We start from the raw sequence: 27,208 nt of genomic DNA, 5'->3' as shown, positions 1-27,208 counted from the left end.
TTCGCGGCCAGGAAAATAATCGTTACATAATAAAGACGCTATAGCGTGAACTAGGTGAACTGGAATTTTCTTTAGACCAGACAGATGTTAAATGAAGATATCCAGCATATGGTTTGTCAATAACAGATTCTTAATGTGTTTTACAACAATACCATGATAAATATTATTTTTAATTAATTTAACAAGAATTATGCCATCATATTGTCTAATGAATTAAGCATGAGCGCAATGATTCTCGATACTGTTAATAATCGAATCAAATAGCAACGCCAGACAAACCACTAAAACAGGTTTGTTCGAAGAACGCGCGTATAAATATTTAAAATATGTACGGATACTTCGCGTGTGGCCGGTTGACTCATATGTTTCACTTCCATTCTTCTTTTGGTTTTCTGTTTTGTATCTATACGTTTATGACCAGCAATATGTAATAATGTAAAATAAGCCGCGAAACTCCGCGTATCATCCCGTACTGCGTTTGCTGCAGCTAAGAACTGCACAGAAAAAGACATTCGCTATCTTTGATCTCATTCATTGAAGTCTTTACCTATCATTAACTGCAACCACAATCAACGCCGTATATCTTTTTTAAAGATATTTCTTGTTATATGTTTGTTTTATATCTTAATTACCTAAACGTATATTTATCCTGGTTACTTATTTACTGAGGTATGAGTTAGTCGCAATGATTGTAGATACGTTGTACTATATTTAGTAAGTATTTGGAGGACGAGTGGCACGGGCACGCGCTTTAATATCACTTATGCAAGGAACGCGTTTTGTTTATATACGTAATTTTGATATTCCGCTAGGCTTAAGGGAGGTAACTTATTCAAGTAAAACGCGATATTTTTGCAATGCCTTTTTATAACTCTTGTTTAATTAATTACATACGAATATACAGCTAAATTTAAGATGATTTTTACCAGAAAAAAATTTCGGAGAAAGATATATTGAGATTTTGATATTCCATAGAATGCGAGTCTCCATATATATTTTCTATTGCAGGGGAGGTAATTTAAAATTTTTAAAGTCTCCGAATTGGTCTTTGTTGTATCTATTTACGTTTATTTTCAAGCTTATGGCGATTAAAAAATTAATTATTATTAGTATATGCTCACATGGATATTGGTACGGATATATCGTGTTCATATAACTGTTACTACATCCATTTCATTCATCATTCAGGTCGGGCTACACAAATCTCGTGAAGAGGCCAGTAGGACCTGTAAACAAACTCTCATACACACACTCTTCACTCATCGTGGCGCTCTCGCATGTCTGAGGCGATATATAAGATCGATGTCATATATAATACTGTATTCGCTGGTATTTTCGGTTGATATGTTTGACTGCTTAGGACGCAATGAATATAGTGTATTTATATTTAATCGAAGTGAGCACATTGTTGTTTCTGGCGGTATTCAATTTCTGGTAATAGTTTCGCGATTAAAGACGTCGGTTCTCGGTTAGGTGTGGAATGTTCTTATTTGTTAATGTGCCAAGTGCTTAAAGGCGGTTTATCGCACTTTATTAGTCGGCGTTTCAAGAGAATGGGTAATAAATGCAAATCAGTAGGTGCTTAGAAGACTTAAGTACGGCAAGAACCACAACTCACTCTGCTAGGAACGATTACCACTGCCTGTCTGCAGCAGACGACAAATGATTCTGCTCTAGCAGTGAATGTATATACCAGCTTGTAAACGCCATTGGCCAGTCTAGTGTTTATCATTAAAATATGCACATATTGGCTGCTTTCATGGAAAACGAGGCTTAATGCACGTCAAATAAGATTAGCCTGTGCACAATGATAAGCATATGCAATGCGAACAAGCTAATCAAGGACGACAACAGCGAACAACTAAAGTGCCTTCAGCGCTTTGATTTATAATATACATTATGTCCTATGTTATATGGCGTATAGCTACTAATATATGTGTGTATAAAATATGTTAACCGTCTTTATTTTTTAAATAAATGAAATCATACTGAAACTCTACGAATTGAGGATTTACATGTTTTTATGAGCTGTCAAAGATTATTACAAACAACAATTATTATCTTTTTTAATGCAGACACTTTAAAAGACTGTGGGTGCGGACCCAGGATCCTGCGATAAATCAAACGGAAAGGTACTTTAGGTACTTAAGCTACGTTGAAGAAACTCGGACATTGTCTTCAATAAATACTGTTTTTGAGTGAGGTTAAACTTACAAATGTATTTGTTAGCCAATTGACGTGTATCGTGGTATTTTGAAATTATTTTTAAAATAACTGGGCTAAGCATTGGTTCGGTAGAAAAGTACTGCAACAATTTCGCTAGATTTGAACACATTTAACACTCCGCATTATGATATTTTGATTCAATTTTTCATATTTATACCAAGTGAGTTTCCATTTGACCGCCTTGCGGATACAGATCCATTAGCATGTGCTTGTGTATTATAATAACAATTAATGAGTTAATTTACTACTTACAGTATCGTTATTTTCATCAACATCATCGTTATCAACGTTATCATGATCATCATCATCAACATAATCATCATCTCATCATTATCATCATCATCATTATCATCATCATCATCATCATCATCATCATCATCATCATCATCATCATCATCATCATCATCATCATCATCATCATCATCATCATCATCATCATCATCATCATCATCATCATCATCATCATCATCATCATCATCATCATCGTCATCATCATCGTCATCATCATCATCATCATCATCGTCGTCGTCGTTGTCGTCGTCGTCGTCGTCGTCGTCGTCGTCGTCGTCGCCCTCGTCCTGCTCCTCCGCCTCCACCGCATCATCAGCAGCAGCATCGTCATCAGCAACAGCAGCAGCATTATCGTCACTATCACCAACAACATCGTTATGGTCGTCATCGTCGTGATCATCATCATCAGTGTCATCATCATCATCATCATCGTCATTGTTATCGTCGTTTTTCTCCTCCTCGTCGTCGTCATCGTCATCATCGTCGTCATCGTCATTCTCATCATGAACAATTTCAACAACCGTAAAACCTATCGCTCAGCTCATTTTTGCAGTGAATTCGGATGTTATATCAAATCTTTTTGATTAATAGAGTTTGCTGCTTAATGTATTAATAACTAAATAATAATGTTGATAATATTGAAAATAAATGGTTTCAATTTTATTTATCCGTTTAAGATGCAGTATTTGACCAAGTCAATTTGTCGCTAAAAGTAGTCATTACACATTCAATCCAAAAAGCGTTACGAGTTGCTATTGAAACTATAATCGCATTCCGATAAAAATGGTGTCTGTATTAGGGCCTGTTTAATTTCTACGCTTAATTGCAATTCATAAAAATATTTTTAAGGGTACCGGTATATCTAGACACACTCTGTTATCCAAACAATCCTTGTGATCATAAACAAATAAACAATGAAATATAAATAAAATTAGATGATAAAAAATGGTATCTTCCTTTTTGCTGTTGCTAGTTATCAACAGAGTAGCAAAACTTTTAAATATAAATTATATTCAATTCATAGCACGCTTAAAGATTTGAAGTTTATCTAAATCTATAAGCACAAACATATTTATGTTTGTTAATACAAAGCTGTAGCAGTTTTCTGATTGCGCTTGAAAAGATGTGATTGTTGTTGTTGCATTAATAGTATCATTAGTTTGTATTTCCAGATTAGGTATTCCACCATACATTTTGTTTTTAATCATATGTCTTATAATTGGCATTGCAATATTTCAATAACGAGTAATCAACACAATTGACTTTATGTATTTTTAATTGTTTATCCATATTATCATTAACACTTGAGGGAAAAATAAGCTGTGTCATTTTTTATTTTTTATTTTACTTATGGTTCAGACAACTCTGCTTTTACTATATGCCGTAATAATTATAAGTTTCCGTTCACTTAAAGATATTGTTTTTCGTGTTGGAAAATTTAAATACGAAAAATATTTAGAGACAAGTGTGTTATGTTTGTTTGTCAATTATTTAATTGAAGTAGAAATAATACATCAGTGTACATAATTTTATTGTGTTGTTCCCTTCGTTCTTTACTTTAAAAATGCAACTTAACAGCTTTGCAATCAACTGAAATAATATATAAAAAGTAAAAACAATAAACGTTTGGCTTTCTTAATACGATATCATTTCAAACGCTGTTGGAAGGAACCATTGCTTATTAGAGGTTTACAAGGTAATTTACCCAAGTACGCAAATGTAATGGTCGATTGCCCTTAGGCATGATTCTGTTTTATTACTTTAATCCGGTTGTAAAAATGCATGACCGAAGGGTCATCAGATAAGCAAAAACAGGGTCAAAATCTGATAAAATAGCGCTGTTTAACTGACTGTACGAAAATCCGTATGTCCGAAAATTTAGAATCATGAAAACATAAATATTTTGGCTTAAAAAGGAAATGTAAGAAAATTTAGAATGTAAGAGAAAATACGGTGGTTTTATGGTGTTTAAATCGATTAGAAATAGCAAAACCTAAAGACCTTATCTCAAGTGTGATTTTCAAAAGATTTTATATGAATGTACACACACGGTAAAACTAGTCTATTAAAATGAAATACCTTCATTGGTTCTCATGTTTTTAATATTTATTAAACATAGGTATTTGTGAACACTTGTTGTTATATAATATTGAAATGTACACGCATACTGAACATAAAATCATTAGCATAACGGCTAAGTTGGTTTTTACTAAGATTGCAATAGTGTTTATTTTATTATTATGAATCTTATGAGGATAATTTTGAAAGTATGACACAGAGTATCTGAAGAAGATATATACATAATCACATATGTTGTTGTTGTTGTGGTTATTGTTTCAATATTTTTATGAGTATCATACATTCAATGACGAATAGCTATTAATTTGTCAAACAAACACCATAATTATTATTGGATTGCGGAGATTAAACAAATCGATTCCCTAGTAACTGATATAACTGATACATTTTTTGAGCGACAATTTGAAACTAAATCTAGTATTATTTAAATTTGATTATTTTAATTGCAGACTTTTTTTATTAACCCCAATTATTGTGTACGCAACGTTTCTTTTATTTAAATCGCTGAGTACGAAGCATCAAGCTATTTTTTAATTAATTGACAGTGATCTTTAATGTATGTCATAATATAAATTGAAATCAATCTTAATTAAAGCTTGAGCGGTTGGTTTGTAATAAGTTTTGTAAATGTTGCTGTAGGATATGTATGCACAATAAATACTAACGCTCTGGCATATTGTGATGGTGATATGATTATATATTGCACAATGAATATGTGATGATGTTCTTGTGATAATATTGAGGCTATAATTAGTTTTTGAATTAAGCTAGCTAATTTCAAATAAGATACAAACACATCCCAATCCTAAAATTATCAGTAAGTTATAGTATTGTTTGCCTCTAGGCGCATAATTAATTGAAGGCCTAGTTTATCTGTTAATCCTCGCCCCATGTGGTGTCCCAGTGGGTACACTGATATTAATACACGATGTATTGGTCCACCATTAAATCTCTTATCAAAACATGTCTCTCAGGTGACTGAAAAATGGCTGTGTAGATACAACAAATACTACTACAACGGAGACTAAGATAACACATGTTACAATTAATTTGTCTTCCTTGCGTTCTTCTTATACGACAAACACTTCTAAAACAAAAAAAGCAAAAAGCCGCTACTGCTACTGCTTCGGCTACTCTTACTGCTACTGCTACTGCTACTGCTGCCGCTGCCGCTGCCACTGCCACTGCCGCTGCCACTGCCGCTGCCACTGCCGCGGCCACTGCCACTGCCGCTGCCACTGCCGCTGCCAGTGCTGCTGCTGCTGCTGCTACTGATAGTGCTACTGCTACTGCCACTGCTACTGCCACCTCCACTGCCGCTGCCACTGCCGCTGCTGCTGTTGCTTCTGATAGTGCTACTGCTACTGCTGCTGCTGCTGCTCCTGCTGCTGTTGCTGCTGCTACTGTTACTGCTACTGATACGGCTACTGATACTGCTACTTCTACTGCTAGTGCTACTGCTACTGCTACTGCTACTGCTACTGCTACTGATTCTGCTACTGCTACTGCTGCTGCTGCTACTGCTGCTGCTGCTGCTACTGCTACTATTGATAATATTTCTCCTTCTACTTCTCTTTCTAATATTGCTAGCGATGCTTCATAATTTATTTTTAAATGTATCATTTTGTTAAAACAGGAAAGAACTGTTATATATATTTTCTTAAAGGGATCTTTTCACGCTTTGGTAAATTGACAAAATTGAAAAAAGTTGTTTCAGATTCGTAAGTTTTCGTTTTAGTTATGATATTTGTGAGGAAACAGTAATACTGGACATTTACCATGCTCTAATATAGCCATTATATGCATCTTTTGACGATTTTAAAACCTAAAAATTATAAAGCGTTGCAACGCGAAACGATTGAATAATTTGGAGAGTTCTGTTTTTGTCGTTAAATTTTGTGAAACTACGAAGATTGCTTATATAAGGTATAAAATACGTCGAGAATGTGTACTCGGCGGAATAGCTCAGTAGGCATAAGCGTTTATACTACAGGACTCTGCCAGGACTCCAGGGGTCACTGGTTCGAACCCTGCTCCGGGCAATGTACATTTCCTTTTTTTTTTTTTTTCTTGATTTTTTACTGGAGCTTTTATGATCCAATGTTTACATTTATCAATATAAAGCATTTAATGAACAAGTTAAAAAAATGCCAAAATCTGTGAAAAGGCCCCTTTAAAGGTGTAAAGAATCTAAACTTTTCTGCGATTAAAGTTTTATTTAACTGGATTAGTATAGGCCACATAACAGACGCTATTGTACTGATTTGTACTAAACAACATTTTGTCATAATCAACAGTTTTAACATGCCGCAGTTTCCTTGGAAGTTGACCTTTGATTGGAGTTATGTATGAAACATTAACAAGGTATTTGTTGACAGTTTGTCCTGTCACAATTATATATTAGTTGAGCCAAACGTGTGATAAAGATCCCTTTTGGGGTGGCGATAAATACTATTTATATTGTTCAACAGTGGGAGACTGAGAAAACATATGTTACAATTAATTTGTCTACTTTGCCTGCTTCTTCTTTATATATTTTTCTTGCTAATCGTTTAAGTTTAGTTTTAGTTAAGTAGGTATATCAATTTACATTTTTTGATAGATATTTATTTGGATAGTAATAGTATGTTTTATTTGACTTGACATCATTGAACCGGTTTATTCATTGATAAGATCGGGATCTCCACAGGTGTTTAATCTCGATTGTTAGGTGGGGAGAAGGGTCCGAATGATAATGTTGTCGTCGGCTTACGAATCACATTTCACAAGTTTTAGACAAATTTGCATACATTATAAACCTAATTTAAGTATTACATAGATAATAACTTATCTTTATTTTGATGAACTACGTTTAAGGTATAAAACTATAATTATCTATGTGTTGTGTGCCGCATACATACCATCTTGCTTTTTAAAATTTGATCACAACGGTCCGAAGTCATAAACATTCATTATGCATGGTTGCTAAAGCACAGTGTATACTAACTAACCTATGTTTATTGTTGCTTGCTAGGGTTATTATTATTATTTTTTATTTTTTTTTATTTTTTTTTGGGGGGGGGGGTGGGAGGGCTTTTATAGAAGATTTCAACTAGTCCTTCAATTAACGAAAAAAAAATGTTGGTATAGGAAATATAAAAGAGTAATAGACAGCTTCATTCATGCTGTTCTATTATGGTGTTTTAACGCATATAATTATGTATGGTTGATGAAGCACATTGTATGCTTCCGATGTTTATTGTTGTTTGATGATGATGTTAAGTTGGTGTTGCTGTTGTTGTTAATGATGTTGAGGAGGAGGAGGAGGAGGAAGAAGAAGAAGAAGAAGATGATGATGATGATGATGATGATGATGGTGGTGGTGGTAGTAGTGACGACGACGACGATGATGATGATTTTGATTATGATAATGAGATTTGAATTAAATTAATGCGCAAAGATTTTTCTTTTTAGCGGCCAAATGCAGATATCTGCGCTCGGCCGCTGTAAGGGTTATGTAATATTTGCAATCTACATAGGAGTCAATAGCAGATACCAAGCACCATATGCTTATGAGAAACAAAAGCAAAATATTGGCAATCGCTGAAATCTCGAATATGACTTAATCATTTTATTAAATGAAAACCGGTAACTATTTTAAACGGTTATTATATTGCAACAACTTAGCGGTGTTTATCCAAAAGACCATTGTTATAATTACAGGGACGTCAATAGGCCAAACTATTCAGGAAATATGATTTGAGTCGTCAAGGATAGATTTTTAGATCAATGTACGTCCGATGAGATTTAAAGGAAGTTGGAGGCGTAGGGACAGATTCGTTCGAGTACGCGATCATTTGAGAACAAATTATGTTGAAGCTTTATCGGAATTCCGGAAATTTGCGATCGGTACCGATTTTTCCTGGTTCTTTTTTATTGATTCTGATAAGTTAGCGGCCGGCACGGACATGAATATTAACTGACGAAAACCTCTTCGCTACTTTCCGAAAATCTTCGACATGTTGCAAATATCCGTAATATTCCGCATTGTACTCACCAGAAATTGCAACTAGAAAGACTACAATAAATCAGTTAGCTACGGCTCGGGCGGGGATTTACCTTTTATCCCTGTAAGGGACCTAATGCCCCAGACTACCGACTATTTTTTCCGGAATTCGAACTTGATACACTTGATATCCCTGAATTAAATATTTATATCCGCAATTTTGATCTCTAGAGTGCTGACTGTTAGTATTGTATTTGACTGGAATGACTGTCGATTATGTGTTTTTAAGATTAAAACAAGCTTACGAAGAACTTTGTGTTTGCTTTTTTGTACGCTTTCTTTTTAAAAATGTATTGTCCGCCACGGACGCAAAAATTGACCAAATGTACCAGATTGTGGTCTCTTTAAAGTGCTATGTTTTTACTGCCGTGATATCTTTAACAAACTACACATTATTGATCGTGGACGTTTTATACTCTTATTGAATTTGTTTCCTAAAAATATGCTCTTCTATTAGTAGATGTTTAGGTGACGATGTTCTAATTATAGATCTTACACGGCCAAGAAACACTAGATAGGTCTTTGCAAAGAGAGCTGTTGGATATCGTGAATGCGTTCAATGTGGCCTGTTTATTTCAGAAAGCTATGTGCAATGTTTTATGGGGATTTCTATCAAATTGCCAATTGCAAAATTTGATTTAATTCATTCGGACCTACAAGCGGGAAACTTCTTCATTAAAATTCAATGGGCTTTTAAGAAGTTCGTTGAAAGGCCAAATTTGACGTTAAACAGCAACGCCAAAAAATTGCTACTCAGTCTTATTTATCACTTTTTTTGTAAGATTTACCAGTAGACGTTCTTCAGTGAAATTAAGCAAACACACAGTGCCGTCAAATATGGAAGGGTATTTAGGTAAAAATTACATCCTTCTTTGTGACTGTGTCATGATTCTTGATGGTACTTTCAATTAGTATGTAGACACCTTTTCATGCTTGATGACACTTACATCTTGCCTGATGTCCAATGTCTATTTACATTCTGCTTAATGGTATCATGCATGTGTACAGATGCAACATTCTTGTTCGTTAATTGCATGCTGCATATGTGTATGTTGGTTTGTGCAGAGAGACTTGTGCAATAGGCGCAGTGCATAATGAAATCAAATATTAATGCGTTTAATAAATTAACGCGATGGTAAGATGTGAGTTTCACCCAAGCACAAAGCAACATACTATCATGCATGATACAATGATGTCAATTGACAGTCATTCCGAAATGCTACGGAGGACCACGGAAATTTACGGCGTATAACGGAAATTTTATGTTATAGGAGAAGTTGCGCACCTTTGTAAGATATTTGCTACTGAACCGAAATTAACCGCGTGTTTGTAGACTTAACTTTTTTTTGGTTAATGACTAACCATAATTTTTGTACAGTAATTTACCTTCAATAACCAAAGAAAGTCTATGGATATATTTCAATATATGCTACTAATGCATGTATGCAGAGCTCCAGATAAGACGCTTAAAGTCGTAAAAAATTGAATTAAATTTAGTAAAAAAGTAGACTTAAATTCTGTGCGTACGGTTACACATTGGAAAAATAAAATAAGAATTCAAAATGTGTGATCATGCGTAAAACTCAATATCAATGCATATAATGTAAACATTTTATCAATGAGTTCCCACTCGTCTAGGCCCTCATTACAATTATGTAATCAACAGCACTTTAACGTTATTATGAATAACAGACCATCTTTACAACAGTCGAAAAGCCGAACGTTTTCCATTATCTGGTCCTTTTATCGCAAAAAGTCTGCTGTAACCCGGCAATTGTCATTAGCTCTTCTTAGACTATAAACCTAAATGCGGATGTGCCAAAAATTATATTTACCTGAAAAAAAAAGAATTAATAATAGACTTTAAGGCTGGATTATTATAGAGTGTAAACCAAGATTTTGCTTAAAAAGTTATCTGGAACTTTGCATGTATGTTGAGAGGAAATCGATTACATAATTTCAAATTTACTAGAGTACTTTTATATTGCACCACATAAAATGCTTTAAAACTATAATATTGAAGTGCGCATATAAACTTTATTATAGATGGGTAGGTATTTCGTGTCAATCTCTTTCACATATGAAAGAGCTGTTGGTCATGCTGCTTTAAGTACATATAGATGCATGACACAATTTAGATTAAGCAAAATAAAACACTAGGTATTTGCCAAGAGTCAAATATATACGAGCAGTAAGAGCGTAATAGTGCACAGCGAGACTTACTCATGTAGAATTTAAAACTCTAATTGCTTTCTTTCGAAATAATTTCATGTGTCCGATCTAATATGCAATATGCCCGGTGTTTTTTTTGCGGATTAATGTTCCGTTTTAGATCCATAATTAACGAATGCCTCAATATTTTCAAAAATTAACACCGGAATAATGTTCACCGACATTTTTTCATACAGATTGGATATAAATATTATAGAGCTTAACAAAAAATACATTAAGCCCTGTTCTCCCGGCACACGTGCTGGACACACAGGTGGTTAGCGTGTGGCTATGATAATAATTAGTGAAAACATCTTTTTGAATGATAAATAATCATATTAAAACGAAAAATCAAATTTTCTATATAAAAAAAATCACTACCGTTTTATATATAACAAGGTATCCAACTCGAAATCATCCGAAAACGGGGTGCATCGTTTTGAGCAGCCATTACTAAATTAATTGTGCAGCGATTTTCATGACCCGGTCTTATTCAACGCAGAAATGAATTTCCTTTTAGGAAATGTATATATATTGTTATATTTCTACACATGCTGGGTCAAATTTTAAGAAATAAAGCTATACATAATTCGCTTGACCCAGTTGTTATCGATCAGACCGTATTTATGAATGAAATCTCCAGTTGTAAAGACACAACTCCGCATTGGAGCAATGAAATCACTCTTGTGTTTAAAATGTCAGTTCGTTGAAATGTATGTAAACAAAGGTTTGAAAATGCGCTGGACAGTTAGTTTTGATGCATAATTCTACGGCAAGCACGGTAAGAATGTTTTTTTCATACGTTTTATTGAATAATGGTATCGAGGTTCGTGAACTTTGCAGGGAAAATGCCCATTTCCCCGTGAAGATTTCAGTCATGAATACTGTCTGATCGATCACAGCTGGGTCACGCGAGTTGTGTATCGTGTTATTGTTTAAAAGTTGACCCAGTATTTGTAAAAATATTGCATGACATATACATTTCCAGAAAGGAAATTTATTTCTGCGTTGAATAAGACCAAGATCGTGAAAATCGCAAAATTGATGAAGTAATGGCTGTTTAAAACGATGCATCCCGTTTTCGGATGATTTCGAGTTGGATACCTTGTTGAATATATATTTAACTTATTTTTTTTTAAGAAAAGTTGATTTTTCGTTATAATATGATTACTTATCATTCCAAAATATGTTTTCACTAACTAGTATTATAGCCACACGCTAACCACCTGTAGCTGGACACTTTTTAAAAACACAATACAAATTCAAGTACTTATGCACTTAATTGATTGTAAACAATGACGGTTGAAATCCGTGCGTGGGAATTTTTCTGGTAACCAAGAGCGACGTCAACGTTCATGACAAACCTGTTTATATGACATTTATTTATTGATTTTTTCCAACTTGATTGAAAATTATGTTTTATGATATTTTAATACATGTAGATGAAGTAGTTGTTTTCTCAACGAGGAGTACAATAGTTGTACAGTACTAGACACGAGTACTTGTAACTTTCAGGTTTCTCTGTATACCACAGACATTATATAGTCATAAAATGATAAATATGTGTTTATAGAAATTGTAATTATAGCATGGTAAATAGACTAGAGAAATCTGAAAGTTTCACGCACAGGTCTGTGGCAATGGGGGTTTGGGCTACTTTATAAATATGAGGTCGATATGCAATGCACATCGGTAGATTACGTCTACTGTAATTATTTGGACTAGGGAAGGGCCACAATTCCAACACATCAGCCCCGTTATGTTCTGAATAAAATACATGTATAATTTCTTGTGTGCCAATTGCATCTTACAAATATCAAAAACATTCACGGCAGTCAATTCATTGTGTAAACGTACTGGTCTTCATGGCAATAATGAACGTATTTAGTTTAATGGAGATTATATAACGAAGGGAACTAATTCAGCTTATTCAGTTTACTAGTCAAAATGATTCGGATGTTTTCGCTTTTTTTCCGAAAAGTAATTTATTCAACATACGGAAAATAAACGCGCGCCACCTGATGTCATAATTTAGTAACTTGCATTCTGCTTACTGCCTGTTGCTAACTGCCGTTGTTAATGACGCTTAGTGGCAAAACCGATTATGACTGGTTTCAGGAATAATGAACACACAAACATTGGATAGTCACCAAGCATGTTGAAACAATCATCAAGTATAACCGATAGAGAACAAGCATGTTGGAACTGTCATGAAGCATGTTAGAATAAACATCACGCATAATGTAAATATTATTCATGAATGATGTAATGTTGCAGCAATCATCAAGTATAAACGAATAGACAACAAGCATGTTGGAATTGTCATAAAGCAAATTAGAATAAGCATCAGTCATAATGTAAATATTCACCACGAATGATGTAACTTTTACCTAAATATCCTTCCATAGACATGTGTTGTTACTAAAATAGACATAGAGATTTGAGCATTGGGAGTGACCTAATCATACTGTGCTTTAGCAGTATTACGGAATACCGTTAGTGCCATCGTGGTTACACATTAAAATCCAGAGGGCGAGAACGCGAGAACGCGATAGTACGATGGCGACAATGTGACAATACTATGATGACAGGGTGACAATACGATGGCGACAATGCGATAGTACGATGGCGACAATGCGAGAACGCGATAATACGATGACGACAATCAGACAGTGCGATGACGACAGTGCGACAATACGATGGCGACAGTGAGATAGTACGATGGCGACAATACTACAGTTCGATAGTGCGATAATACGATGACGACAGTGCGAAAATACGATGACGACAGTGCGACAATACGATGGCGATAGCCGACAGTGCGATAGTACGATGGTGCCAATGCGATAACGCGATAGTATGATGGCGGCAATTCGAAAATGCGATGGCGACAGTGCGACAATACGATGGCGACAATGCGATAGAACGATGGCGACATTGCGATGATACCACGGCGACAGTACGATATGACTATCGCATTGTCGCCCCCGTACTATCGCACTGCCGCCATTGTATTGTCGCACTGTCGCATTGTCGTCATCGTACTAGCGCGTTTTCGCAATCGTACGAACGCATTGTCGCCATCGTATTGTCGCACTGTCGTCATCGTACTTCCGCGTTCTCGCATTCTCGCCCTCTGGATTTTAATGAGTAACCACGGTGGCCCTAACGGTATTTTGTACAGTAAAGTGCGTAAAATCTGGTTTGGAATAACAATTTTTATGCCGAAAACAGATGTTGAAAACCCGACTTTGTTTTATAAGTAGTAGTCTAAATATACAATGAGTTTTCCGAGCATTAAATAAACATATTAAAATAAAATTCATGTTTGTATCAGTTGAAGTTCTTGTTAATAGTAGAAGCAAAGAACACAATAAAACGCTGATTGGGCTTACTAATTTGAGGCAAGAAAAAACACATCGCGCTATTATATATAACATATAACGCGCATCCGCAAAGTTCGAGCGCCCGTCTCGGTGCCGTCGTTTCCGGTGAAAGTTTCGCACAGGAGCTACCGAGTTTGGATATGAGACCACGAATCATGGCTTGACTTTATATATCAGTCAGCGTAGTACCTGACCAGACTGCACGGTTGGACAAGCTAGGATGGACCAACTTCGGCCGCATATGACATAAGACCCATTTTCGCAAGCAGAGGGCATATATAAGATCAAGTATACTACGGAGTTCATTTTCTGTTGCAAAATGAAATGCAATAAAGATTGTTACTCAGCGGTGTGTACAGTATGACAGCGTTGTCTGTCTGCGATGCATTTATACTGGTTCTAAGCTGGCATACTCACCAATTGGACTCAACCATCTGCTCGAACAAGAAATGATAAGTTCTACTAGCATAAACCTTTAATTGTAACTCATTTTAAAAATATTCATGTTATTTATATTATTCAATTTATTATTCAAAATTATAATTATTATTTCCTTTATTGTTGTTTTTCGCATTAAGAAACTTATTCGGCTTAAGAAACTGAAAAATCCCATGGGAAAAAAAAATCCCATGGGAGTAAAAATCCCATGGGATTTAAAATCCCATGGGATTTAAAAATCCCATGGGATTTTTTATTTTTTTTTAAACACGACTAAACGCATTAAAATATCGTAGTTGTTCATCATTTCATAAAATATGATGTTTCTGAAAGTTTCATGAATAAATCTCCCAAAATAAGAAAAAAATCCCATGGGATTTTTTTCTCCCATTTTAAAATGGGATTTTTTTATTACTAAATATTTTTATATATAATTGGCATAAAACCAATATACAGTCCTTAAATAACGTTAAAATACTTGCAAACGCAAATAAAACACGTTTTTTAAAATGTTCAAAATCCCATGGGATTTTTCTCCCATTTGCAAATTATGGGAGAAAAAAAATCCCATGGGAGAAAAAATCCCATGGGAAAATCAAAAATCCCATGGGAAAATGCAAAAATCCCATGGGAACCCCAACTTTGCTTATCAATTTCATAGTGAAGAAAACGCGTTTTTTGAGTGAAAATAACCAATTATTAATCAACGATAAGACTTTTATCGCATACTATGTCTCAAAGTAGCAAATGTTTAAGAAAAAGGGTACTTAAGTTTGCGAAATTTCGGTTTCGCAAAGTTTTTCCGGTGGCCGTTATTATTGAATTCATTTTTAAACTTATTGCCCGTCATTAATTTGTGTATTTTAATTTTCATTTGACTATATTATCGATACAATCATCAATCCGTAACAATTGGGCGTTTTTGCACGTGGGGTAGATGTGGTTTCATCTTTTTGCACGTGAAAATGGCGAAACGCGATGTGATTCTAATTTTATTTCAATTTCTTCATTTAAGGTGGGTTGATACACCAGAAAAACATAACATCAATTAAAAAATCAATATGTTTCGTATACAATTTCAGGAGCAAAACTTCGCGATCGGCATGTTGAAGGCTACATTCCCCACATGCTGAAGCATCCGATCGTCACGGATGAACGATTTTATCGTTTGCTTGCTCAAACTGTAGTCAAATGATCACATGTAGAAAAATGCTGCGTTCGAAAAGTTACCAGATGTACAACGCTATATCATTCCAATTTATTTCAATTTCATCATTTTCTGTGGATTTTTACACCAGGAAAACATAACATTAATTATAAAAACGTTATTGCTCGTATGAGCGCAATGTTGCAAGCCGGTTGGTCATTAAGACGTGTGAGTTAATGCATTTTACTTTTTGCAATATTATTTCACGTCGAACGACTGTGAGCATTTGACTTGTTCATTGATTATTTATTTAATCTGTTATTTCTAATATTTTAAAGCTGATCAATTTTTATTAAACTTACATGAAGTATTAGATATGCGTTGAATTAGTCTGAGTCCCAATTTCCACAAAATCCGTTCTAAAATAAGGGACCTTCATATTCATTTATGCGTTTTAACACCAAGTGACAAAAACTGAAAAAACATGATCCATTTTGTAAAATCAAAACACTCACTGAACGGGTCGTTCTTTTTTTCTGATGATTTACGTCGGTTAACAAATAAATGCAGAAGCCAAAACACGTTTAAAGGTGGACACAACACCGGCCTGTCCGCGTATTCATTGAATACGTCATACCTCTGAAAACACCAGTGGCTGTGTGAGTCCTTATTCAGTTCGTTAAATGTAAAGCTGAAAACATAAAATAATCATATATATATATTTATATATAAACAAACGCAATAAGACATTTCACATAAATAACAGAAATAAATTATGAATCAATGTCAATCATTACTTCAAAACGAGAAGAGTTGTGCTATACCTAAACATTGCGATCAAAAGGTTGAGAAGCAGTATATTGGCAACAAGCAGGTAAATCGCCATCATAATGGGTACTACAATCTTTCCAGTTTCGCTCGGGCAGCGTGGATACGTTCCGTTTGTCCATAAAACAGAATCGTGCGTGCAGTCCGTCAATCCTGTTTGCAAAATAAGTATAATCATACCCATATCTGCTATTAAAGTACACTTGTCAGTTACATTCATATTGTTTGTCATAGATAAACCGCTTTCATTGGGTAAGTTTGTTCAGGAAAATTATGTTTAAAGCGAGATTATACATTTTGTCAAATATTTATTAATTTATATAAAATGTGTAAAAATATATTCCAATATAAATTAAATTAAAAGTTAAGAAGAACATGCGTCGAAAAATGCGAAATAAGCCAGGTATTAAATTCTGAAATCGAAAATGTATGTACAGTAAAATTCGCCAGCATGTAAATCATGCATGTACGATGTGAATCTAAATTTAGTTTAACGGTTCATTTTAAATTCCTTCAACGATATCTACTCATACGAAACACGAACACTAACTAAAAAAACGAATGCTTCGGTTATTGTAGGAAATATGTACGAACTATCTTCATTACAATCGGCTCGGGGCGCTAATTTATCTTTGCTGCATTTTATGAAATTCGTCTTCAATTTATAAATTGTCTTGCCTATTTTGCGTTATTTTATCAATATATTTCATTTAACACATATACAAAATCTTATAATCTCGCTTTAAGTAAACTGACCATCGGGATTTTATTTAATTATAGTATTAAGGCGAAATATCCGTAAACAACAAAGCATTAGTTTAGATATGTTTAGATAACCGATGAAGGTTATTCAAATTGGTAATATTTCGCAAAATGCTCCAATGCCACATTTCGTTTTGCGTTTACCATAACAAAGTAACATGTTAAGACGAAACAAATTGCTTTCACACATTCGTTGATCTTCTCGTCACTGAACAATGACAACTGAATACGGTAACTTTAAGAATGAACTTATTACACTCATAAACCTAAACTATATAACGGTTGATAGCTGTCCTTAATTCACGATCATTGATATGTTCCAAGATTCAATTTTTATTTGATATGTCTTCTGACGCAACTGACCGATCGGACTATCCAAATGAAACACAATAACACAAAGCTGGATTATCAATTCGATTTATTTGAATCCTTGGACAGATAACCTTAGTGTTATAGCGAAGCAGATTGAAAATTGTGTCTTTTCATAACCTGGAAAGTCTTGTTGAAATCTAAACAGTTGAATCGTTTTTCAACTCTGCATTATACAAAACATAATTATTAAGATGTCCTAAACTGTAGTTAATATGGATCTATGAAAATGACAATATGGAAGTATATGGTATTAATGTGTTATTCGTAAATTGTACCCTCCGTTTCCTCCAAGAACAGTTCCCCGTAAAGGTGCCAATAAGGTCGTCTAAGAATTTGTTTCACAGTTTCCCAAGTGAATGGTGAATCCGGGTAAAGGACTGCATATGACGAAATGGCGTAGGAAAAGAAGAACACTGCCATGATTACCAAAAAGTACAGCAGATCCTGAAACTGTAATTACACACAACATGCATCCGATTGTTAACCAAACGTATTAATAACAATTGTGCGTTTTAATATTATTTTAATAATACGATACATTGTTTTTATCCAAAGACAACGAAAGGAATAAAGTAAATGTAATTTTGAAATCATTAGCGGCAGAACATTATATTTAAACAAATGAAGAAGTTGCTAAAAATATACAGTTCAATGTGTTTTGTGCATTCGGTTTTTTTTTCAAACGATTTTTTGTTATGTATAAGTACATAGTTACATAAAACAAAAAAACCCTAACAAATATACTGTATTTTACATATCAATAAAAATTAGTTATAATAACTATAAATGATACGTCATCAATTAACATGACTCATTGCATTTCTATACATTGGTGTCCGTGAGTAAGTATCTGTTGCGTAACATTTCAACAACACCAACAACAAAAACAACATCAACAGCAACAGTCTAAAGAATATATAAATATTATGTGTAATAAATTAATGTATTTTGAGACATCGTTATGATAAGTGATTAGTTCTTAAATATAAAAAAAAACAGAACATACCATTTGGCGAATCATTTTTAGTTTTGGACCAAGGATATTGTGGACATAAAATATATGATTCAGGCGCAAAACGAAAGCCACAAAATCTATAGCAAGCAAGACTCTAGCCGCATTCAACATGTCTGTAAATCGTAGACCAAAGCCAATTGAAAACAGTACGATCGTGATGATGTCCAGTACATTCCATCCGTTCGTGAAGTATTGCCTGTGTGACCGTGCCATCTAAATAAAAATAGATAAACATAAAACACCATTTGTTTAAATGGAAACCACTGACAGGTAGCATACCTACTGATCCGAAGAAGCACAAAACAACACTAAAAACATAACATAACGTAACAAAAATACTACAAAGCGTGACTATTAAGGGCTTTCCATTATGCACTACTCCTGACTTTAAACACTGAGAGTAAGTATTTATAAAAAGGTAATGATTAATGATAATTATACTTTAAGTTTATATCTAAACATACCCAAGACACTTAATTGTAAAACGCTATATATTGAAACATATTTAACACAAAACCATTTTCTTTTTCGATTTAACTAACTTTTGTGTTTAATAAGCGTTGAATTACCTGTCTTATTTCTTCCAGAAGCATTGTCACCACCCATGCTAACAATACGTATTGAGTGGTCGTCACAGTGTCGCCGAGATCAAACACGAGTACGTAGGCGAAGAGAATCAAAAACGCAAAATACCATATCTATGAAAATGAATAAATAAATATGTAAGTAAGATTGACATTGACATAGTGCGCTTGATGCTCAGGATAGAAGGTACGCATACTTATTGAATAATTTGAATGCAGCGTTTGATGCTATGTCTTGGACTACTTTGTAATAAATACTCTATATGCTTGTTTTCAACGCGTATATCAGTAGTATAATATACACAATACCAGATATTTCTTTGTGCTTACCATGGTGTATATAAATTTCGTTTTTGACATGTAGAAAAATGTCCTGATTTTTTCTTTAACACTGTCTGTTGAATTAAATTTCAAAAGTCCTGCCAGTACTGGGAAGATAATACACATCGCAAACTGAAATTAAACACGTTATATTAAACACATAAAACTTTTTTAGCAAATCATTGACACACAATACCCATGTTTGTATATCTAGACATGACTTCCAAGATTACGATAGATCCATCATATAATGTTCATTTTTGTTTAGTTGCTTACGAAGTGTTTTACAAAGTGACCAATTTTAGCGCTGACGGCCTGATCTGAACAAACGGTATATAATAATTAATAACTAAATGGTATTATAAAGTCATTAAACAAAATTTACAAAGTCATAACGCAAAGCAATGTTTTATAATCAATAAACCCCATTACGTGACAAGTTTTACCCCATCGTATTTATTTTCACACTCTTTTGTAAATAAGTTGATCATAAAAGACTAATAAACGCCGTTATTTAGTTGTGGCTGGGAACGAAATGTTGACCCATAAGTTAAAAAATTACATATTTAGTTCAGCATGTATTATATATGTGCTACATTAGACAAATCAAAGTTTTTAATTTTTAGCAACCAGTTACTTAATTTCACGAAGTTATGTCATCTTTTGTGGTTCATGTCATAAACGCCGATTAGCATCGTCTTGTATAAAACTGACGTTTCAATTCAACGAGTATCAGTACACGTTATGCTGATCAGTTTATGTTGAAAATAACTCAGTTGTTTGCGTATGAACATAATTAATTACAAAGAACAGAATTATTTGTAGTATTATAAATCATTAAATACTCACGGTAGACACGACACTATTTTTTTTCATATTTGTTACCATTTTATAGAATTTAAGACAAAAAATAACAGCAAAATCAACCAAACAGTTATGATATAAAATAAATTTACTTTTGCTATGAAAACAGTAAATTGTCAAAGCAATTTTGTTAACAGCAAAGTAGTTATAGCTAATATACTTTTAAACCTAGCATACGTGTAGAAAACTTAATCCACGCATTTCATTTCGTAGAGGTTAAAAACATGATTTGCAAAATCAACGCAACATTCTATACATATTTAATGGCATGCGTCACCTTATATTGAACCAAACACAACACAATGTTTGTTTACCGATACAAAAATAATAAACATACTAACATTAACATATACGTTTAAATACATATCTTGATTTCAATATGAACAACAACCGAATTAGTTATATTATTTGTAGAACATAAACTATGCATACAATACAATGTATTTATAATACTGTATAGGATATTGAATAGTGAGACCACTATGAGTGTTTTGTTTATCATTTATCCCAAAATAGGTTCTCATGTATCTTACTAAGTGTACAGGAACCAGAAAAAATGTATAGATAATATTCCCCTAACAAACGCTTACATGCTTTATATGTGTAACTTTGGGATACAGACTGGATGAAAAAAACACCACAAGATGCCAATCATTGATATTATGTACTAAACATTCGTGCAAGTTGTATTTCCTTTATGAACTCAACCATTTATATGGTCATCCCAAACTAAAAAGAATGACAATAATAAAGTAAGTTTACTCATACAAATCATTTAATAAAATCAATCACATTGATGACAAATTAATGGTGTTAATTGGCATTACAAATAAAATTGTAATTCCTTATATGCCATTCTGAGAGTGGACACAGATTCGCAGAAGTTGTTTATTTTTTATTAAACCCTATTTAGTACACTGTCTGATGTCAGATAATCAACTGTTAGACAATCATCTTACACTACATCAAGTGACAGTAAAATACTTTCTGGTAAATAAATACACTAGAATTTTAACCTAATGTTTTACTGTCATTGAATTAGAGTTGAACCACACATGATTCATTGAGATTAATTTAGATGTTGACAACTTTCGGGTAAAACACACATAAATATTGTCTACAATCGTCATAATGACAGCCAAAACGGTTCACACACACACCATGACAGATATATTTGTTCCGTTTTACATGCAACTCCAGCACAAAAAAACATTTGCATTCTGTTACAGCAAAACAATTAAACAGTAAGAAAAAACGTACCAGGACAAAAAGCAAGAAGTTTATCCGGAAATGGTCTATGTCGAACTATGCCCTACTGTATTCATTGTTATACAAGCTGAGATTAATTTTAACCATACAAAATCAAAAGAAAATACGGAAAGCTATCGTTCCACTGACTTAATAACTTTGGTTACGATTATACGTCAAAGTAAAACTTGTTTTTATAGCAAAACATGGGTTGACCAAGTATGCGAAACGGAAGTCACATCGTTTGTTTCGGAAATGTCAGCACCAAATGGGTTACAATCTCGTTCCCAGCAACACTCAAATGTTTAATTTGTGGAAGTAACACAGATTTCAAAACCTTAAAGCTCAGATTTTGAATTTAATTTGGCAACACAATCCCGATTATACACAGATGTTCATGTGTGTGGCATTTATATTTTGAAGTTACATTTCATGCACATCCGTACGCTGTGCAGTAAAAACTGCGTCACTTTCAGTTTTCGATTTCATGCGTTCAAAACTTAACCAGGGGTACATATTCAATTATAAGCGTTATGCTTTCAAACCTGTAAATAAAACACATACCATGTATTCATTTGCATATATATTGACGTATATTATATATAACTTTATACCATTATTGACGATTTCTTTCCATGTAGACCCATCTCCCAGAATGAATCAAACGCCTTCTGACAGGCAGGATGTGCAATAATGTCATATTTTTTAGAGTGCTTGGCCAAATCTATGCACGAGTTATTGTCCCGCGCAATAATGTCCTGTTTTGCAGAATGGAAAGCCAACTCTATGCAAGAGTTATTGTCCCAGTAAGGCAGCTTTTGTAAGAGCATAGACGCCGTTTTCTTTTTATCGTCTGAGTAAGATACGTCAATGATTCCCTTGGATATATTGGTCCATTCGCTGCAAGTTATACACCATGATAAGTTCAACACTAAATTATCAACAAAAACAATTTAACACACATTATTTTATACAAATATTAAATTTGGGAAATCAATAAATGCACGAAGCAGTGGTACAATTTTCTGAAGGGGTCATAAATCTCAGTTCTCATTGTGAGTGACAGCGGTATTAACGTGCATTATTTGTGATTTTTTTCTTTTTTATATATGTGTTAAATACTAATTTTAAATGTGCTTCATTTCACCAACCAAATGTATAATATTGTTTTCGCGTGGAATTCGAACGAATACGACTTAAGAAAGAAATTCTTATTTTCAATGAAGAATTCAAAGCTATTTTCTTTTATACTTGTTTTTAATCTGTTAGTCTGGCACGGTCGTTTTTGTACCTATGATTGTAGGTACAATTCTATATTAAAACCACTGTACATAGGTATTTCCTTAATATGAAAGTCATATAAACATGTCTCCTTATTTAGCTTCAATATAGTTAAAATATTCGACTATTTACTAATATATACTTGGAAGGACACATTTTCGTAATTATATCATATATCGGTTGTGTGCCTTTTGTATTAACTAGAGTGGACCGTAAGCTTGTGGGAAAACACGGCTGTTATAGCAGTTCTCAGTAGAGCTTCTCAGGTTCATATATCTTGAAACTACATGCAAAATTCATTGACAAAATAGATAGTTTGTTTTGAAGTTATTTAAGGTAGCGCACCCGTAATGGGCACATATCCAAATATAATCTAATGTATTATTTTCTTAATCAACATCGTTTCACTGAACTACATGCACATTGTCAGGTAGGCTTTCCATGCTTTAAAAAAAAATATACTGATTTTTTTCAAAATCACCCCCACGCTCGGCTTTTGTCCAGTTTATTTGCACCCCTGGGGTATATGAACAATCCATATTTAATCCAGATTTCCAAATATGGGCATGCAGTTGGTATGTATAGATGCAGTAAAAGTGTTTACAGTTTAAACAATATGAAATTAGTATTCTGTTACAGTGGCGAAAGTCACTAAACTGTAAATGGTTAAACGTTCGCAAAATGCACGCATTTTTGAAACCATGATTTAAAATATACACTTTTGTTTAAAATTGTTATGTCTTGTTTAAGAATAGTGGATTCTTCACTACTAAGTTCAACACGTGATTTTATATTTCATTCTGAAATTTCTTTTGCATCGTGTTACTTGAGTTTTTGAGAAAGCCACTAGCATGATTGTATACGTTTTGAAAAGCAATCAATAGATGAGCAATGTGTATGCATTTTTGATTCCCAGTATTGATTCTACTGAGCAATGAACACTTAAGAACACTGACAAAAGAAACAGATCAATAACATTTTAATCGCGCTCTATATATGTAACAAAATTGTGCTGATTCATGAATTACCATTCCCCAAATAATTATTTTTTGTATTGATATCCGCTTAAAGATTATAAGGTAGAATTGTAACGGAAACCTAGAGATGATTTAACACCGTTAATGCTAAACTTTTACTAATTTGATTTTTTTAACGTGTGACAATCCTTATAGACCATGTTTATATAAGGCCTTTATTTTAACTTTTTATCAACATGATTTAGTTCTTATTTTTTTTTAATTTAAACATGTTTATTGGTTACATTTTAGTTTCCATCTGAGTTTAGTGAGTTTAATTATCCAGACTACTTTCGCTTTGTCGAAGTTAAACTTTAACCCTGAGGAATGTGAAAAATGGGACAAGACAGCGAAGGCGTCATGAAGAGATGATGCAGAGCCATCCAGATGTAAAGAGGTGTCAATAGCAAATGGTGGCAATTTGAAATCTAAGCCATGGAGTTTAATTTCCTTGAGACTTTAGTTTGATTGACAATATTTCAGAGCAATGTGTGAAAATGTAGCAACTTAGCGGATCTCCTTGTCTGCATCCACGTTGTTTTGAAAAATAATCAGATCAACCCCATATTGCGTGACCGCCGATACTCCGGTCAATACAATACATTAAGCCATTGAATTATTTTTCCGGACCAAAATTAAACCATGATGGAGTCGGAGTAACAAATTCGATGACAAACAGTCAAACGCCTTTTTCAATATCTATTAGCCACAGCAGACACGGAGTATCATTTACATCTGTGTAATTACGTATATCGTTGAGGAGTCTGGTATTCTCTCCTATGAACCTAGCATTGATAAATCCAGTTTGGTAAATGATTATTAATTGATCATGTATAATTTCAAACTGTTTAAACTCATCCATAGAAAAGTTTTTTAAAAAAGTGTTTAATAAATTTATTTGCCGCGAGTTCTCCAACAAAACAGTTTTATACATTTCGGAATGCAAGTAATATTACCTTGTGTTTGAGTTACGGATACATTTCCACTTATAAAAGCGTGATATACAGCAATGCAAACTAAGATGCCTAATTTTGACAAAAAATTCCATAAAAAGTCGTTGTTAAACCGGATTAACATTGACTTTTACATGTTTATTTTATAAAAACAATAGAAACCTCTTTTAATGCAATTTAACTTTCTAAACTTTTTAATCGTTCACTTGAACGTTTGGGTAATTCTATGTCATTTACATAACTATTTAAATCTACATCGTAAACGTTAACACTTTTAGGATTATGTAGATTTCTGTTGAGTAAGGCAATTCCGTTTGAAATATCAGATTGGTTATCTAATACAAGGTCCGTGTTTATTAATTAAGTTGATCATATGTTTGTCGTATTATTGTACTTTTCATGGTGTTTTTAAACAAGAGGGCCATGATGGCCCTATATTGCTCCACTGTTTTTTTATGCGAAAAAAACGTGCAATGCGCATGGGTTGAAATGTACTCAAGCATGTGACTTTCTCTTTCTATCCCTCGTCCCATTGGGCGCTTAAAGTTGGAAGGGTGAGCATTTTTATATATGGAAAAAGTTACTATCGTGTTAACTAAACAGACTAAAAAGCCCGGGAATTGTTGCACAGGTCCTTTGCTTATACCGTAGGTACATTTATCTCTCCAAAAGATATTGTCGTTCTTTCTATTTCACATATTTTTAGATGCTGAAGATCAAATCTATGCATTTGATTTGAAACAGATTCACAAGACCTATATGAGCCAAATGCCTTAACCCTTTACCAAACGACACATTTTGGACTTTCCCAATTTGAAAGAGGTTGCAAACGACAATTAAATTGTAATGGAATCTGAAGGAAATGATCAGGTAGGGTAGAAATAATTGTGATTAAAGGAGAAATTGCTCATCTTGAGCAATTTTTCCTTTTATCACAATTATTTATAAAGTCGTAAGCTACAAACCTGTAAAATCCTGTTAGTGTTTGGTAAAGGTTTAATAATCTCTGGTTCCTTCTTAAGAGCCTTTCACACATTTATAACACATACAATAGAAGCATCTTTCTTTGTAAAGCATCATCTCAAAATATAACAAGGGCTGATTGAAAAACATGCATGCCCACCATATGGGCTGTCAGTTGTAGTGGCAGCCATTGTGTGAATACGTTATTTAGCACTGTGACCTTGACCTTTGACATAGTGACCTAAAAATTAATAGGGGTCATCTGCGAGTCATGATCAATGTACCTATGAAGTTTCATGATCCTAGGCGTATCAGCTTTGTTGAGTTATCATCCGGAAACCATTTTACTGTGTAAAGTCACCGTGACCTTGACCTTTGACCTAGTGACCTGAACGTCAATAGGGGTCATCTACGAGTCATGATCAATGTACATATTAAGTATCATGATCCTAGGCGTAAGCCTTCTTGAGTTATCATCCGGAAACCATTTTTCTAAGTTGAGTCACCGTGACCTTGACCTTTGACCTGAAAATCAATAGGGGTAATCTGCGAGTCATGATCAATGTACCTATGAAGTTTCATGATCCCAGGCATAAGCGTTCTTGAGTTATAATCCAGAAACCATTTTACTATTTCGGGTCACTGTGACCTTGACCTTTTACCTAGTGACCTAAAAATCAATAGGGGTCATCTGCGAGTCATGATCAATGTACCTATGAAGTTTCATGATCCTAGGCATAAGCGTTCTTGAGTTATCATCCGGAAACCATTTTACTATTTCGGGTCACCGTGACCTTGACCTTTGACCTAGTGACCTGAAAATCAATAGGTTCATCCGCGAGTCATGATCAATGCACCTATGAAGTTTCATGATCCTAGGCATAAGCGTTCTTGAGTTATCATCCGGAAACCATTTTACTATTTCGGGTCACCGTGACCTTGACCTTTGACCTAGTGACCTGAAAATAAATAGGGGGTCATCTGCGAGTCATGAACAAATTTGGTAGAGGACTATTAGATATCACTACATACCAAATTTATTAGCCCTAGGCTCTATAATTATGAACAAGAAGATATTTAAAGTTTGCACAAAATAGGCCTTATTTACGCATATGTTCATTTTTGTGACCCCGGGGGCAGGGTCAAATTTGTCCCCAGGGGAATAATTTGAACAAAAA

At 34.0% G+C, this 27,208-nt stretch overlaps 1 protein-coding gene across 8 annotated transcripts in view; it reads right to left on the bottom strand.

Moving 5' to 3' along the window:
- Positions 1–27,208, bottom strand: part of LOC127849624 (transient receptor potential cation channel subfamily M member-like 2) — an 80,950-nt gene that overhangs the window by 14,536 nt on the left and 39,206 nt on the right. The window contains exons 6-9 of one of the 8 annotated variants that reach the window (XM_052382374.1): positions 18,792–19,013; positions 18,061–18,235; positions 16,648–16,804; positions 16,339–16,514 (exon numbers count right to left, since the gene is read on the bottom strand). The exons of 4 other annotated variants lie outside the window; for them this stretch is intronic. In XM_052382374.1, the coding sequence (XP_052238334.1) occupies positions 16,339–16,514; positions 16,648–16,804; positions 18,061–18,235; positions 18,792–19,013 (730 nt within the window). The remainder of the gene's footprint in view (positions 1–16,338; positions 16,515–16,647; positions 16,805–18,060; positions 18,236–18,791; positions 19,014–27,208) is intronic. 3 more of the 8 variants (XM_052382373.1, XM_052382375.1, XM_052382371.1) reach the window with 3 other exon arrangements.

This window comes from Dreissena polymorpha, chromosome 11 (genome assembly GCF_020536995.1).
Source record: "Dreissena polymorpha isolate Duluth1 chromosome 11, UMN_Dpol_1.0, whole genome shotgun sequence".
Classification (NCBI taxonomy): Eukaryota; Metazoa; Mollusca; class Bivalvia; order Myida; family Dreissenidae; genus Dreissena; species Dreissena polymorpha.
Note: the sequence above shows the minus strand (reverse complement) of the source record. Positions and strands in the feature narration are given on the sequence as shown.